Below are 17658 nucleotides of genomic sequence, written 5' to 3' on the forward strand. Positions count from 1 at the left end.
GACCCCCTCAGAGAGGGTCCGCAACTTGGGCGTCCTCCTCGATCCACAGCTCACATTAGAACAACATCTTTCAGCTGTGGCGAGGGGGGCGTTTGCCCAGGTTCGCCTGGTGCACCAGTTGCGGCCCTATCTGGACCGGGACTCATTGCTCACAGTCACTCATGCCCTCATCACCTCGAGGTTCGACTACTGTAATGCTCTCTACATGGGGCTACCTTTGAAAAGTGTTCGGAAACTTCAGATCGTGCAAAATGCAGCTGCGAGAGCAGTCATGGGCCTACCTAGGTATGCCCATGTTTCACCATCACTCCGCAGTCTGCATTGGCTGCCGATCAATTTCCGGTCACAATTCAAAGTGTTGGTTATGACCTTTAAAGCCCTTCATGGCATTGGACCAGAATATCTCCGAGACCGCCTCCTGCCGCACGAATCCCAGCGACCGATTAGGTCCCACAGAGTGGGCCTTCTCCGGGTCCCGTCAACTAAACAATGTCGGTTGGCGGGCCCCAGGGGAAGAGCCTTCTCTGTGGCGGCCCCGGCCCTCTGGAACCAACTCCCCCCGGAGATTAGAACTGCCCCTACTCTTCCTGCCTTCCGTAAACTCCTCAAAACCCACCTTTGCCGTCAGGCATGGGGGAACTGAAACATCTCCCCCTGGGCACGTTTAATTTATGCATGGTATGTCTGTGTGTATGACTGTTAGTATATGGGTTTTTTAAATATTTAAATATTTTAAATTTGTCTGATTGCTTATGATTTGTTTCTACATGTTGTGAGCCGCCCCGAGTCTTCGGAGAGGGGCGGCATACAAATCTAAGTAATAAATAAATAAATAAATAAATCTCTAGGAAGAGGACTAATCTCAAAATCAAAAGGCAGAAATAAGCAAAATCATCATAATAATTTGGTGATTGTCGAGCACTGTAATGCCTTCACACATTTTCTTTGATTCATTTTGTTTCAGTACGCTTTTTATTCAAATTGTGGAATCAAGATGGGGGAGGGCGTGATTTGCAGGCATTTCATTAGGCTCGTTGCCTTAGGACAGTGATGCCGATTTTTGTTTTCTTCAAGTGCTGAAAGAGCGTGGGTGCGCACTATTGCGCATGTGTGAGTGCCCCACACATAATTCAATGCCTGGGGAGAGCGAAAACAGTCTTTCCCACTCCCCGGAGACCCTCTGGAAGCTGAAAATGGCCTGTTTCCCAACTTCTGGTGGGCCCAAGACTCAAGTTTCACACACCCCAGGCTTCAAAAGCTTTCCTGGAGCCGGGGAAGGTTAAAAACACCCTCCCCCATCATCCCTGAAGCTCTCTGGTTGGCCATCACTGCCTTAGGATGTAACTATGCTAAATGTCTGTTAAATGTCTTGTAGGAACAATTTGTTTGTTTGTTTGTTTGTTTGTTTGTTTGTTCGTTCGTTCATTCATTTATTTATTAGATTTGTATGCCGCCCCTCTCCGTACACAAGCAGTCCATGCAGACTGCTTGTGAGTCACTTTAGTGAAGTGTTAGGTGTTAGACAAATAACTGCGAGACATATTCAGTTCACTCAGCCACAGAATCTTAGTCAATGGTTTTGGGACAATTATTTTTTACAATTCGGCTTACTTTATAGGCTTGTTGCAAAGACAAAATGGAAGAGAGAGTGCTTTGTATGTTGTCTTGCAATCTTTGCAGGAAAGGCAAGATATGTATCTAACAAATAATTCAATTTTGTCCCTATTAAGATACTTGTAGGATAGATATTAGATACAATGAAAATCTCAAATAAAATGAGTCACTAATCATTAGTAGAGATTTGAGATTCGTTAATTTCAGATTCATGGCATTAAAATATTATCAATTATCCCACTACCAACACAGAAAACTTTCATGCATCCATGTATAGTTTATTAATGTCAACATGTAGCTTAATATTGTGACTTGGATTCCACAAAAGCATGTTTGGCTTCATCATTACTGTAATGAAATGGAGTTAGATAAGGAGTCAAACTATTATTCAAAGCATCTGAGAGTATAACAAGAAGAAATGGGTGGGACCTAATCAAGGAGAGAAGCAACTTAGAACAAAGGATAAATTTTCTGACAGAACAGTTAATCCCTGGAACAGCTTGCCTCCAGAAGTTGCAAATGTTACAATACTGGAAGTTTTTAAGAAGATATTGGATAACCATTTGTCTGAAGTGGTGTAGGGTTTCCTGCCTAAGCAGGGGGTTGGACTATTCTGTTCTATTCTATTCCATTCTATTGTATTCTATTTTATTCAATTCAAAATGCTATTGTCATAGGCCAATAATTTTTGAAAACAGGAGTCTTGTCCACATTTTTTTCTTACGGTAAATATACGTAAACATACCTATTATTTTTGAGAACTGTATAGCTGTAGTATAAAATGATTATGAAAAGGAATATGCTTAGGGTTAGAGTGAAGATTGGTGAATACTTTATTTTATTTATTGTTGCAATATGATATGTTCTGAATATTATATATTACTAGTGTTGGGCGAACCCAACAAAGTTTGGGTTCGGCGGGTTTGGTCAAACTTGGCGGCGGGGTTCCGGCAAGTTCCCCGAACCTGAACACTTCTGGCCCCACCTTCCCATCTTCTGCCAAAGCAGACCACGGCCGCCTAACCGTGCCTTCCTGTCTTTGCAGCCGGCAGGAGAGAAAGTGAGCGAGCGGGTCTTCCACACCCACCACCGCGGAGGACCGGGCAAAAGTGGCAGTGGGGGGCTTCACTCCTTTAAAGCCCCCCTCGCTCACTGGCTCAGAAGATGACAGCCAGGCAGTGGCGCAGAGGCTGTGAGAGTGGGGTGGGGGATTTTCCTCTGCTGCCACTGCCTCCCTCCCCTTTGACGTCACAGAGATTCCTTCCTCCTCATTTTGGCTGGCCAGGACGTCTCTGTGATGTCAAAGCCCTGCCCCCAGAATCCCATCATGGGATTTCAGCACGGAGGCTGGGATAGTGGGCCGGGGGATTTCCCTCTGCCTGCCACCCCCCCCTCCCCTTTGGCATCAGAAGGCAGATTTGAGGGCTAATCCCAAATCCAGGAGCTCCCCACAGATTTCAGACAATTGCATTTTTGTCCAGCTTGATCTTTTGCCCATTCCTCTGTGGCGGTGGGTGGGGGTGTGTGGAAGACCTGCTCGCTCACTTGCTCTGCTGCCAGCTGCAAAGACAGGAAGGCTGGACAAAAGATCAAGGGGAGGGAGGCGGCAATAGGCAGAGAGAAATCCCCTGCCCCACTCTCTCAGCCTCCGTGCCAAAATCCCACAATGGGATTCTGGGGGTGGGGCTTTGATGTCACGGAGACGTCACTTCCTGGCTGGCCGAAACGGGGAGGAAGGAGCGCCTCAAGCAAAAGGAGTTGGGAAATCCCATGATGGGATTCCCCACTCTCCTCCAGGGTAGCAGCGTTTTGTGGCATGTGACCAAATGCCGAAACCAAGCCCAAAATTTGCCTGAAGTTTTTAAAAAATTCGGGCTCGGGTTCAGCATGCCGTACACTGCAAAGTTCTCACGGATCCGAACTTTGCAAGTTCGGTTTGCCCAACACTACATATTACCAATGAATATTATGTGATATAATAGACATGCAATAGTAGCAGTGGGTTTCTACTATAAACAGAAACAGCTCACCATGAGCAAAATCAATTTTGGCATAATAGACCAGTTGTGACCTAAAACCTTTGGCAGTAGCTGTTCTCTTAATGCCATTAGCGACTGATCTCTCTCACTGAAGAATTATAGCAAGCACCGTAGCACAGCCTGAAGTGGAGTGGACACAGCTGCATGGGATTTGAAATGTGACCTGGCTATATGACATGGCTCTTTGAGTATCTACAATGATAATGCATCTACTAGCATTCCCTTTCCTGACTCAAAAAACTTGTTTTAAAGGAAAGGAGAGCCAATGACAACTTTAAGACTGAGGGAGGTATAACGGAATTTTACTTGCTGGGATTCTCATAGTGGAGTTAAGATCAATGCTAAACTCTTAGCTTTCTAAGATTATCAGTGGTTCGGCTCAAGAGTTCTGATCACAAAATAGTTTTGCCATATTTAAATTATCCTAAATCCCAAAAGCAAAACATTATTTTCTTGTCCTTCCAGGTGTTCAACTGATCTTCCACACTTTTCACCTGGAGAGCTCCCATGACTATTTGCTCATCACGGAAGATGGGTGCTTTACTGAACCCGTGGCAAGATTAACAGGATCTGTTTTACCTCCGACCATTAAAGCTGGGCTCTTTGGAAACTTTACTGCACAACTTAGATTCATTTCTGACTTTTCCATCTCCTATGAAGGTTTTAATATAACATTTTCAGGTAAAGATGTGCAAATAGTTGCTTTGCCAATTATTTATATTTATATTATGATTAAATAGCAAATATGAAGGGGCATTAGGTTCTACATTTTGACTAATAAACTGCTTAATCTCTTCTTTCTTAATTTTCTTTTTAAAGTGTTCTCAACTCAGTGCATACTGTATGTATTTATTTCACTGGAAGTTCTATTTATAGTGATATCTCTTTACACACACACACACACACACACACACTTCCTTATTACTATACTCACTCTGCTTTTGATACTTTTTATGGAAAAATATGCTGAAAGATTTATATGTGTGTTCATGTGTGCATGCATCCAGATATCCCTTCATGTCAGTATTGCCTTCAACAACTGCCTGGATTTGTCCCAGCAGTTTTCTTGGCAAGATTATGGAAGTCTCTGGCCCTTGCCTTCTTCCTGATGCTGAGAGAATTTGACTGTCCCAAATTCATCCAGATTATTTTGTGTATAAAATAGGATTAGAACTCACCTCTCCTGGTTTGAAGCCAGGTGGTTTAACCTTATCACCAATTGTCATGTTAGAGTAATGACAAAATGGCTAGGATTCAGGGTTTCTTTTTCAACTTTTTGGAATTATGTTCAGGCTTAGTAATATAACATACCACTGAATATATCTTCAAAGGGTTACTTGGCTTTGACAAAATCTTAAGTGAAGCACCCTCTCAAAACTGTTTCATCAGACAACCCCTGGTTTGTAAGACTAAAGTAGAGCAGATACTGTTTTCCCTTGCCTAAATCAAATGCTTTTTTTCAACCATCTTCTGGCTGTTGCCAATGTTAGTTCAGACCGCAAAGAAACATGAAATGTCTTACTGAGCAAAACATGTGCCTTATCAAAGAAAACTGTTTCATTTTCTGGCATCAGTGTCTTCACTGAGATAAATTTAAAGCCCTTTTGAAGTTGTTGTAAATTTGTCATTCTTCTTCATTGAGCTACGTCCGTTGCTCATTTCAAGAAATTACAAAAACAATTTCAGAAAGTTATGCATAAAATGACAGTTGCTGCTTTGATTACCAGTCACTTTGAAAACCAATAAAAATATCTTGTTTCATCGCAATGTTTCTCCAACTTACTCTGTCTATTCATATAAAGACTTTCATTTCACTTTTTTTATACATATGCATAAGCTACATACCGTGAAGTTGAAGGTCAGAGTGTGATAAAATTATATATTGCAATTCATTCTATGTCCGTTTGTCAGAAGCACAGCGGTTTTGAGACAAGCCAATGGACTTTTGAACTGATGAAAAGAATACCTTTATTTTTTTTGTTTATTTATTATCAATAAACCTAAAAAAAATCCACAAACACGGGGGGGAGGCACATTTATGTGCAAAATAAACCAATAAGGATTAATTTTTTCAGTTCAATTTTCATTCCATTGTGTGCAGAAATGTTCAAACTTGTTTCCAGGTGAAAAAAGCTTTCAAAAAGACCAAATATAAGTACCTAAAATGATCAATTTGCAGTCCTGGTCAAATAGCAGGGTTAAAACATTTCTTTTGCCATTTCCCTCATGCCTGTTTGCAATAATCGCCAGATATATTTTTTGCTTTTAGATATACATATGGCTATTATACAATGTGATCCTTTTTTCAAAGATCATATGATGAATGTGACAATCTCTTCTAGTCAGTTAAAGTTTGTTACTAACTCACAAGCCCTACCAGTGCCTTACTCTGGATGCATTCCTGTTGCCAAGGGAACTGTGTTGACGTTTTTCTGTTTTATTATGTAGAAATAACAATTTTATTGCCAGGAATAATGCATTTGCCTCTATTCTCACATTAGCCTAATTCCATTATCAGAAAAAGATTACTGATTTTTTAAAACAAAACAAAACTTTAATATGATATTGAAATTAGGCTCAAGAATGCTGGTGTTTACTTGGGGAAATAAGATTTATGCACAATATTTACTATAAGAAAATAAAATAAACCAGCACTAATATTTTAAAAATAACCAATCTGTCCATTTAGGATTACTTAATTAACACAGAGATAAGTGCATTGTAATGAATATGGTAACATATTGAAGTTTTACGGTAGTTGTAATAATTGCACATAGGTCAAGGTATTGTGCCACCTGCAGATTTGATTATGTGAAATAAAATATGAAATAAAACCAGAGGCATATATTAGAAAAGCAGAGGAGAGAAGGAGATATGGTCAAACAAAGCTTCAGCATTTTATATATCTTGAAACAATATGAATACAGGTTAATATAACATCAGTATAATACAAAGAATAAGAAAGTAGAAGAAATAATTCATGGTTAAGAAATTAAATGACCATCAGATTTAAAAGGAAAAAATGTATTGGGAGAGATTTGCCAGAGAAGAATGAAATCCTTCATAACACAAAAACAAATCTCACTAAAACGAACTTTTTCACAACCTATTTGCACTTAACATTTTACTTCATGGATTTGTAAATTTCTGCCACTACTTTTTGTTATCATCTTCTAATTGATTGTTACCTACTTAACTGGCCAAATATTTTAGTGGAACCCCAGAAAGAGACAGAATAGCTAAGGGGATTATATTGAAATTTTAGAAGTGCATAAAAGCTGATTATCTTGGGGCATGACAAATATACTTCATTTCTTATTTCAAGGGTTGTGATCATAGCACACTTTTAACATATTAGGTTTGTAGAAAAATATTCTATTTCACTTGTACTTGATATTTCACCACATATTTTTCTTAACAGGATCAGTGCATTATGTTTACAAAGCAGTGTATAAGATTTCCTATATGTGTTTGTGTTTGTATTTTTTCCTGGTTTAAATATCAGGAGAAAACATTCTGCAAGACATATTTTGACTTCCCTACCAGCTTGACTTTCAAAGACTGCAGTTCTATGCAGTAAAATGAATCTGTACATGCAAATTATCTCACACTGATTTATCATAAAGGGAGGGAGGAGGAGAGGGAGAGAGGGAGAGAGAACGAGAAAGAGAAAGAAGAGAAAGAGAAAGAGAAACGAAAATCTTGAAGAAAATAGTGGTGGGTGGGTATATTGCCAAGAAAATGTTTAAAATTCGGGGACATTTATTGATAATATTTTTGTCAGCTAGTAGCCATCACTCTTTAGGCAAACACTTTAATCCCTTAAGTCAGTGATGGTGAACCTTTTTTTCCTTGGGTACCAAACGAGCATGGGTATGCGCTATTGTGCATGCATGAGTGCCCACAACCATAATTCAATGCCTGAGGAGGGCGAAAACAGCTCCGCCCGAGAAATAGCTTGTTTCCAACTTCTCGTGGGTCCAGTAGGCTCATGTTTTGCCCTCCCTAGGCTTCCCTGGAGCCTGGGAAGAGTAAAAATGCCTTCCTCCATCCCCCTGGAGGCTCTCTGAAAGCCAAAAATGCTCTCCCAGAGCTTCTGTGTGAGCCAAAAATCCATTGGTCAGCACACACATCCATGTTGGAGCTGAGCTAGGGCAACAGATCGTGTGCCAGCAGATATGGCCCCATGTGCCACCTGTGGCACCCGTGCCATAGGTTTGCCATCACTGCCTTAAGTCATTGGAGTAAGTTAGCAGATAAAGCATTGGTTTCCTTCCTTAACACCAAATCAGAGTTCTTTATTTTTCTTGTTTGTTGTTTCATTCACGGCAAATGGTCTAATCCAGATGCCAATACAACAAATGGCATTCTGAAAAGTACTTCAGTAGGTGCTTCATCATTAAATTCAATGTTATGCAAGGACATTGAGCGGCATAACAAATGAAAGAGGAAAAAAAACCTCTGGTTGCCATTGTTGCAAGATACTGTAATAAATAAACTGTTTCATGAGCATCAATGTGTTTGTGTCTATATGGAAATCAGGATAGAAAAGGCAAATGTGTCCACTTTCTATTTCCCATGCACTCCACCTAATTTCCCATAATTAATTTCTTTATATATGCTTAAATCTAAATGCAGTTAATTATTTTTTTAAAATAAATAAAGTAGAAAAAACCGGTCAGTCGCCGTCATCCCAACTTGCTACTCAACTATTTTGCTCAGATGGGAGGAATTTGTTCTAGGATTGTTTTTTTCTTCCATAGCTTCCTACCAGATCTGGCCTGATTTTTTAAGATTTTCTTTCATCACCTTCTAATGCTAACGAAACCTTTTCAGAGAATTATCCTGCTTACAGATAGACAAAGCCCTAAGGCGCTATGCACAACCTATTTCCAACATTTGCTTATTTATTTTTATTTATTTTTCAAATTTATAGGCTTATGGTCATTAAACTTGTATAACTTTAAGTAAAAACCAGCTCATCACTGGAAACATCCAGTGCTACTGGTAGGGAGCAACTTGAAGCATATGGAAATAAGATGTAACATATTTTGGAATGGGAAAGCTTTTGAAAGCAGCTGCTCCTTCCATTATCAGCTACTACATAAAGAAAAAAGATAATGCCCTCCTTCCTTCCATTTACTTGGAAAAATGTATTGCTTCTTTTATTGCTTTCTAGCACATTACCATTCTGCTCAATGTTATGCTGAACAAAAAGATATAAGGTTACACCATTCCTATGTACATCTGCAATATATCTTTTTTCATTTGTGTGCCCTATGCTATTTGTCATATAACTGAGTAAAATAAAAGCATCCTAGACTTGTAGTTGACTTGTGAAGACTCCCTGGCCCCTTTTTGTAGAGGGTTGTTTTTTTTTGACAGCACTATGGATCCAGCTGTCTGGTATGAATTGCAGTGATAAAAAAACAAGTAAAATGCATCATAATTTGCATTGACAACTCTAATATTTTGAATTTGGATACATACATACATACATACATACATATCTCTATCTCCATCTCCATCTCCCTCTATCTCTATCTCTATCTCGATCGATCGATAGATTCAATATACTGTATATACATACATATGTGTGAAATGTGTGTGTGTGTGTGTGTGTCTTTGCAAAAATTTGCAAAAAACTGATAAAGAAATAAAGGGAGCCTAGGATAGATCTTTTTCAAGCTATTTAGCTCTCATCAAGTAGCCATATCCTTCTAGGATTCAAACCTGAGCTGCTTGCCTTGTTAGGCAGTGCTTTTACCCTCTAAAACATAGGCTCCTTCCCATATTTGGGTATACCAGGTGACTTGCAGAAAAACATACCTATATACCTACCTATTTATTTATTTATTTATTAGATTTGTATGCCGCCCCTCTTCTCAGACTCAGGGTGGCTCACAACAATAATAAGAAACAAAGTATCACAAATCTAATATTAAAAATCTCTAAAAACCGCTTATTTAAAAAACAAGACATACACACAAACATATCATGCATAAATTATATAGGCTGGGGGAGATGTCTCAATTCCCCCATGCCTGACGGCAGAGGTGGGTTTTCAGAAGTTTACAAAGGCAAGGAGGGTGGGGGCAATTCTAATCTGTGGCGGGAGCTGGTTCCAGAGGGTCGGGGCCGCCACAGCGAAGGCTCTTCCCCTGGGTCCCACCACATGACATTGTTTAGTCGACGGGACCCGGAGAAGACCAACTGGTCACTGGGATTCGTGCAGCAGAAGGCGGTCCCCGAGATATTCTGGTCCGATGCCATGAAGGGCTTTATAGGTCATAACCAACACTTTGAATTGTGACCGGAAATTGATCGGCAACCAATGCAGACTGCAGAGTGTTGGTGTAACATGGGCATACCTAGGGAAGCTCATGATTGCTCTGGCAGCTGCATTCTGCACGATCTAAAGTTTCTGAACACTTTTCAAAGGTAGCCCCATGTAAAGAGCATTACAGTAGTCGAACCTCGAGGTGATGAGGGCATGAGTGACTGTGAGCAGTGAGTCCAGATGGGACCGCAACCGGTGCACCAGGTGAACCTGTGCAAACGTCCCCCTCGCCACAGCTGAAAGATGATTCTCTAATGTAAGCTTTGGATCAAGGAGGATGCCCAAGTTGCAGACCCTCTCTGAGGCAGTCAGTAATTCCGCTACCCCCCCCCAGGGTAATGGATGGACAGATGGAATTATCATTGGGAGGCAAAACCCACAGCTACTGTCTTATCAGGGTTGAGTTTGAGTCTGTTGACACCCATCCAGACCCTAACTGCCTCCAGGCACCGGCACATCACTTCCACTGCTTCGTTGCCTGGACATGGGGTGGAGATGTACAACTGGGTATCATCAGCGTACTGATGATACCTCACCCCATGTCCTTGGATGATCTCGCCCAGCGATTTCATGTAGATATTAAATAGCAGGGGGGAGAGGACCGACCCCTGAGGCACCCCACAAGGGAGAAGCCTAGAGGTCGACCCCTAACCCCCCACTAACACCTACCTACCTACCTACATACATACATACATACATACATACATTATACATTATTATCCGGTGGGGAAGCAGGAGGGAGGGAGGAAGCTGCAGCTCCCCCGGACAACGGGTAAAACATCTTGAATATAGGGGGGATTTGACTGTGTCAGCGAATTGCTTCTGGAAATTCTTCTAGGGGAGTTGTCCCTGCCTCTGGAGCCCCACCCATTTGACATCCTGGGTGATAGCTAAGAACTTTGCTGGCCACGGAAGAGTCGGACTCTGATCAGCTGGGCTGCGGAAAATGGCGGCCGCCACAGCGAACTGACCTGCATGGAAGACGGAAGGCGGAAAGAACGAGAGGCAGGAGAGTGAGGAGTGAGAGAAAGAGAGGCGAATGTGCTGGATTGTGCTGGCTGGAGATGTTGGAGGCGGGCCGGGGTCGCTGGTACGCTGCTGGTGGGAGCGCCCAGCGCCGGAGGGTCTGCCGATTGAAAGGCCAGCGTGGAGAGGCCGGACCGACTGTCGTCGCTGGGAAAGAGGTCTGTGCTGGGAACGAGGTCTGCGAGGGGAGAGGAGCTGAGGAGGATGTCAGGGCGATGCCGAGGCTGTATTGTGAGTGTCTGGAGCTGTATTGCGAGCGTTTGGAGCTGCATTGTGAGCGTTTGGAGCTGTGGAATGAACGTTTGGCGAGAGCCAGGGGTCCTGGTCGGAGCCAAGGAGCCAGATGCAGAGTCGGGCAACATCAAGAGGAGACGACTTATCCAGGACTGGGACATTCCCCTACACCACCACCCCTCTCTTTTTTGCCTTTTCGGGAACATAGAACATACTACTAATCCAGAACTTAGAAACTGAGAATCAGATACGACTTTGCTGCTAATCAAATTCCTATATTCCTATATTTTCTATATGTACACTTTTATATATTACAGATTAGATTGGACTCATTTTAATTAACTAAGTTATTACTTCATTATCCATATTTTATATATCTTATATTTCTATGAGTATTTATTACTTTGTTAGTATTTTAAGTTTTAGTATTTTAACTATAAATTGAGTTACTTTTAACTAAATTATTGGGGGGGTTTAATGATGGACAATTGGGGAGGGTGTAGTAGGTATGGAATGAATGATTGGGATGGATGGGATGGATGGGATGGATGGGGTTATAATATGGGTGAAGTGAATGGGAAGGATGTAAGTAACATAGTTGGCCCACCTAGCGCTGGAAGGGCAGGAGGGGGGGAGGCACCTATCTCTGGGGGGACAGAGGGTCAGAACATCCCGGTGTTGCTGGGGAAAGGCAGATATGGCGGGGGCCACAGAGTTAGCCGTTCCAGGGGAACGAGGGATCGTTGCGTAATAACGATCCCTTGTTCTGGCTCTGTCAGCTCAACCTTGGGTACTGGTGGTGAGTGTAATTCTGGCCCTGGGCTCAGGTTGCTGCTGCTTAATGCCAGGTCGGTGGTAAATAAAGCTCTCCTCATCCGGGACTTAATCCTGGATGAGGAGGCCGACCTGGCATGTATTACTGAAACCTGGCTGGGCCCAGAGGGAGGAGTTCTGCTCTCTGAAATTTGCCCAGCTGGGTTTCAGATATGGCATCAACCTCGACCCCAGGGAGGGGGGGGAGTGGCTATCATAGCCAGGGAGAGCCTTTGCCTGCGTAGACTCATTGCTCCAGAGATTGCGGGTTGCGAGTCTCTCTTGATGAAGTTGGACTTAGGGGTTCAGGTGGGCTTGTTTCTCACGTACCTGCCTCCCAGCTGCGTGTCTAAAGCCCTGCCTGTGCTGCTCGAGGAGGTAGCCGGGTTGGCGGTGGAGTTCCCCAGACTTATTGTCTTGGGGGACTTCAACCTGCCGTCACTCGGCGAAGCCTCTGGACTGGCACAGGAGTTCATGGCCACCATGACAGCCATGGACCTGACTCAAGTAATACAGGGTCCAACGCATGAGGGAGGGCACGCACCCGACATGGTATTCCTCTCTGAGCAATTGAGCAATGGTCTGAGACTAAGGGGCTTAGAAGTATTGCCTTTGTCATGGTCAGACCATTTCCTACTACGGCTTGACTTCCAGGCTCCAATCCTTCCCCGCAGGGAGGCGGAACCAATTAAGATGTTCCGCCCCAGACGCCTGATGGACCCAGAGGGCTTTCAGATGGCGCTTGGGGTTATTCCAGATGTACTCGTCCACAGTTCGGCGGAGTCTCTTGCAAAAGCCTGGAACAAGGCTGCAGCGGAGGCTCTTGATCGGATTGCGCCTTTGCGACCTCTCCGCGGCGATAGACCCCGTAGAGCTCCATGGTTCAACGAGGAGCTCTGGGAGTTGAAACGCCAGAAGAGACGTCTAGAGAAGCGATGGAGGAACAGTAAGTCTGAATTTGATCGAACACTTGTAAGAGCTTTTATTAAGACTTACAAAGTGGCGCTCAAGGCGGCAAGATGCCCGTATCATGCCGCCTTGATTGCATCAGCGGAATCCCGCCTGTCCGCTCTGTTTAGGGTGACCCGCTCCCTTCTTAATCAGAGGGGAGTTGGGGAGCCCTTACAGAGTAGTGCCGAGGATTTTAACACGTTTTTCGCTGATAAAATTGCTCAGATCCGGGCGGACCTCGACTCCAATTGGAAAACAGAGTCGGCTGACAACGAGTCAGTTGAGGTGACTGGGGCCCGTACTTGTCCATCTGTCTGGGAAGAATTTGATCTGGTGACACCTGATGAAGTGGACAAGGCCATTGGAGCTGTGAGTTCCGCCACCTGTTTACTGGATCCGTGTCCCTCCTGGCTGGTTTCGGCCAGCAGAGAGGTGACACGGAGCTGGGTCCAGGAGATTATCAACGCTTCCTTGGGGAGGGGATCCTTTCCATCATCCTATAAAGAGGCGCTTGTGCGCCCCCTCCTCAAGAAGCCTTCCCTGGACCCAGCCGTACTTAACAACTACCGGCCAGTCTCCAACCTTCCCTTTATGGGGAAGGTTGTCGAGAAAGTGGTGGCACTCCAGCGATCCTTGGAAGAAGCCGATTATATAGGTCCCCAGCAGTCGGGTTTCAGGCCTGGTTACAGCACGGAAACTGCTTTGGTCGCGTTGATGGATGATCTCTGGCGGGCCCGGGACATGGGTTTATCCTCTGTCCTGGTGCTTCTTGTCCTCTCAGCGGCTTTCGATACCATCGACCATGGTATCCTTCTGCACCGGCTGGAGGGGTTGGGGTGGGGGGCACTATTCTTCAGTGGTTCTCCTCCTACCTCTCTGGTCGGTCGCAGTCGGTGTTAGTGGGGGGTCAGAGGTCCACAATTCCATCTGTCCTTCCATTACCCTTGGGGGGGGGATTATTGACCCCCTCGGAGAGGGTCCACAACTTGGGCGTCCTCCTTGATCCACAGCTCACATTAGAGAACCATCTTTCAGCTGTGGCGAGGGGGCATTTGCCCAGGTTCGCCTGGTGCACCAGTTGCGGCCCTATCTGGATCGGGACTCGCTACTCACAGTCACTCATGCCCTCATCACCTCGAGGTTCGACTACTGTAATGCTCTCTACATGGGGCTACCTTTGAAAAGTGTTCGGAAACTTCAGATCGTGCAGAATGCAGCTGCGAGAGCAGTCATGGGCCTACCTAGGTATGCCCATGTTTTACCAACACTCCGCAGTCTGCATTGGCTGCCGATCAACTTCCGGTCACAATTCAAAGTGTTGGTTATGACCTTTAAAGCCCTTCATGGCACTGGACCAGAATATCTCCGAGACCGCCCGCTGCCGCACAAATCCCAGCGACCAATTAGGTCCCACAGAGTGGGCCTTCTCCGGGTCCCGTGAACTAAACAATGTCGGTTGGCGGGCGCCAGGGGAAGAGCCTTCTCTGTGGCGGCCCCGACCCTCTGGAACCAACTCCCCCCGGAGATTAGAACTGCCCCGAACTCTCCTTGCCTTTCGCAAGCTCCTTAAGACCCACCTGTGTCGCCAGGCATGGGGGAACTGAGACATCTCCCCCGGGCATATACAATTTATGAATGGTATGTGTGTATGTATGTGTGTTTAGAAATGGGGTTTTTAAATGTTTTTAGTAGAAATTTAGATTTGTTATAAATTGTATTTTTTTTGCACTTTGTTGTGAGCTGCCCCGAGTCTGCGGAGAGGGGCGGCATACAAATCTAAATAAACAAACAATAAACAAACAAACATGTAGGCCTTGGCATATTTTGGTCTTTACTTGTGTAAGATTGATAAAATTTTGGTGATGTTTCAATGAGATCCCACTTGTCATCTTCAGGCTGGTGTTTCTGGCTTCGGGCTAAGGCGAACAAAGTGTAGTCAGAGCTGCCTTCTTTCTATAAATATTGGTGAGGGTGTGTGGAGTTCTGGCTTAATTGCTCTAAGTGGGTTGGTTGGCTGTGTTGTAACATCTTGATTAGTCGATAGGGTAACAGTTGAAGGAATTGATGTTTGCAGAGTAGTTGGCTGTTTTGTAATGAATGTCTGTGGTGTAACAACCCAGGTTTTGGTTTGGCTCGGAGTTTGTGGTCTGGGTATGTGTTTATGGTGTGTGTCAGCTTGCTTTATGGATGAGAGAGAGAGAGAGAGAGAGAGACAGATCTTCTCATAAAGTTCACTAGTTGTCTTTCATTCATCCATACTAATGAGGTTCAACCCAGCTTAACATTTTAGACCTAGACAAGGTCAACCAGTTGTTGCTACTTGTGGATATTTGTTTATAATATTATTTATAATAGGAATGTAGGTACAGGTAATCATCGACTTATGATCACAATTGAGCCCATAACTTCTATTGCTAAGCAAAACAGTTTTTAAGAGAGTTTTGCCCCATTTTACGTCATTTCTTGCCATAGCTGTTCAGTGAATCACTGTAGCTGTTAAGTGAGTAACATGGTTGTTAAGCAAATCTGACTTCTCCAATCAATTTACTTGTAAGAGGATTCCAAAAGGTGATCACATGAACCTGGGACAGTGCAACTGTCATAAATATGAGCCAATTTCCAAGCATCTGATTTTTGATCCTGTTACCAATGGTGGGAAGTGGGAAGCCTCTTTTTTTAGTGTCTTCATAACTTCGAAAGGTCACTAAATCAACCAATGGCTTTGACCTGACAGTATGGTTTTCATTCAAGGACTACTTGTATACATTTAGCAAATATATCTGCATTAAAAAAATGAAATCACTGTACAATTTAACCAATTGTTCTGGGAGGTTTAGATTCCTCTTGTACTGGGCAGTGGAAAGCAAGGTATTTATTCTGAGAATATTTCATTTCATCTTTGCTTTTGATTTCTTTTTGGAAGAATATGACCTGGAGCCTTGCGATGATCCTGGAGTTCCTGCCTTCAGTCGGCGCATCGGCTTTCATTTTGAAGTTGGAGATTCCCTGACATTTTCTTGTTTTTCTGGATATCGTTTGGAAGGTGCGATCAAGCTGAACTGTCTGGGTGGTGGCCGTCGTGTATGGAGTGCACCTCTGCCAAGGTGTGTGGGTAGGTGGTCACATGCTTTCATTTCATTCATCCAATTGTTTCTGGCACATGAAGTAGGCAGAAATTAAAAGGTGTGGGGGGAAACCCATTAATTTATGTGGCATTGGTGTATACATTACATTGTAGTTTGCTAAATTACTCAGTAAATGCTTTTAGATACCTGTGTCTGGTTATGTCATTACAAATGATTTGATTAATACAGTGATACCTTGTCTTACAAACTTAATTGGTTCCGGGACCAGGTTCTTAAGGTGAAAAGTTTGTAAGACGAAACAATGTTTCCCATAGGAATCAATGGAAAAGCAATTAATGCGTGCAAGCCCAAAATTCACCCCTTTTGCCAGCCAAAGCGCCCATTTTTGCGCTGCTGGGATTCTCCTGAAGCTCCCGAAGTCCTCGAAACTCCACCTCCGGACCTCTGTGTTTTTGTAATGCTGCTATTTCACTGAGGCTCCTCTCGCTGGGAAACCCCACCTCTGGACTTCCGTTGCCAGCGAAGTGCCCGTTTTTGCGCTGCTGGGATTCCCCTACTGGGATTCCCCTGCAGCATCACAAAAACACGGAAGTCCGGAGGTGGGGTTTCCCATGGAGGGGAGCCTCAGGGGAATCCTAGCAGTGCAAAAACGGGTGCTTCGCTGGCAACAGAAGCCCGGAGGCGGGGCCTCCCAGCGGTGGTGGTGGGTTTGTAAGGTGAAAATAGTTTGTAAGAAGAGGCAAAAAAATCTCAAACCGAGGGTTTGTATCTCGAAAAGTTTGTATGATGAGGCGTTTGTAAGACAAGGTATCACTGTACTTGTAAACATATTGTGAAAATAATAGTTAAATTAATAACCATGATACAAATGGTTGTTTTTCTGATATGAAATGGTCATAGATAACAAACATATTAAGGAATGGGAGTCTATAAATGTTTACATTTTGATTGTGCATATTATTTTACAGGGTATAGAAGCTTTCATAAACAAAATTTGATTTGAATGTACCCAACATTCAATAAATTGTTAGATTGAACATTCCTATTTTCCCACCAGAAATAATTCACACTTGTGTAAATTTATGAGTTTCAATGCATATATCTTTCTCCTCTCTTCAAGAGTAAATAAATCATAAAGAGAAAAATAGTACTGATTATATTTACTAGTCTATAAGTTCTGTTCTTTCAGGATAATCAATATCTTGCGCCAAACTTTCTCTCGCTCTTTCTCTCCCCCCAGTGAAGGGCTACTAAAATTTTTACTACCACACTGTGGGTGTGGCTTATGCAGGATGCCCTGCATTTTATTTCAACATCTTTCAGTGAAAATTGGGTGCTCTGGGTGGAGCTCTGTTTTCGCTACCCCACTGCGTTCGCCCCCCCATCTGGGCAGCAGTCCCCCCTAGACCCCCCTTCTCAGTTTTAGCATTTCCTACTAGATTTAATTACAGGATTAAGTTAACTATCACTACCGTGAGAACTATAGATATGGTTCTGCATCACTATTTTTTGAACTGTTAACCATATAGTCTATCATATCCCACACAAGGTCTAC

The 17658-nt window shown here is 43.4% G+C and overlaps 1 protein-coding gene across 1 annotated transcript in view; it reads left to right on the forward strand.

Annotated features, from left to right (window-relative positions):
• Positions 1-17658, forward strand: part of CSMD1 (CUB and Sushi multiple domains 1) — a 1071884-nt gene that overhangs the window by 815726 nt on the left and 238500 nt on the right. The window contains exons 20-21 of the mRNA XM_070732892.1: positions 4119-4334; positions 15941-16129. Of these exons, the coding sequence (XP_070588993.1) occupies positions 4119-4334; positions 15941-16129 (405 nt within the window). The remainder of the gene's footprint in view (positions 1-4118; positions 4335-15940; positions 16130-17658) is intronic.

The sequence above is a fragment of the Erythrolamprus reginae genome, chromosome 1 (genome assembly GCF_031021105.1).
Source record: "Erythrolamprus reginae isolate rEryReg1 chromosome 1, rEryReg1.hap1, whole genome shotgun sequence".
Classification (NCBI taxonomy): domain Eukaryota; kingdom Metazoa; phylum Chordata; class Lepidosauria; order Squamata; family Dipsadidae; genus Erythrolamprus; species Erythrolamprus reginae.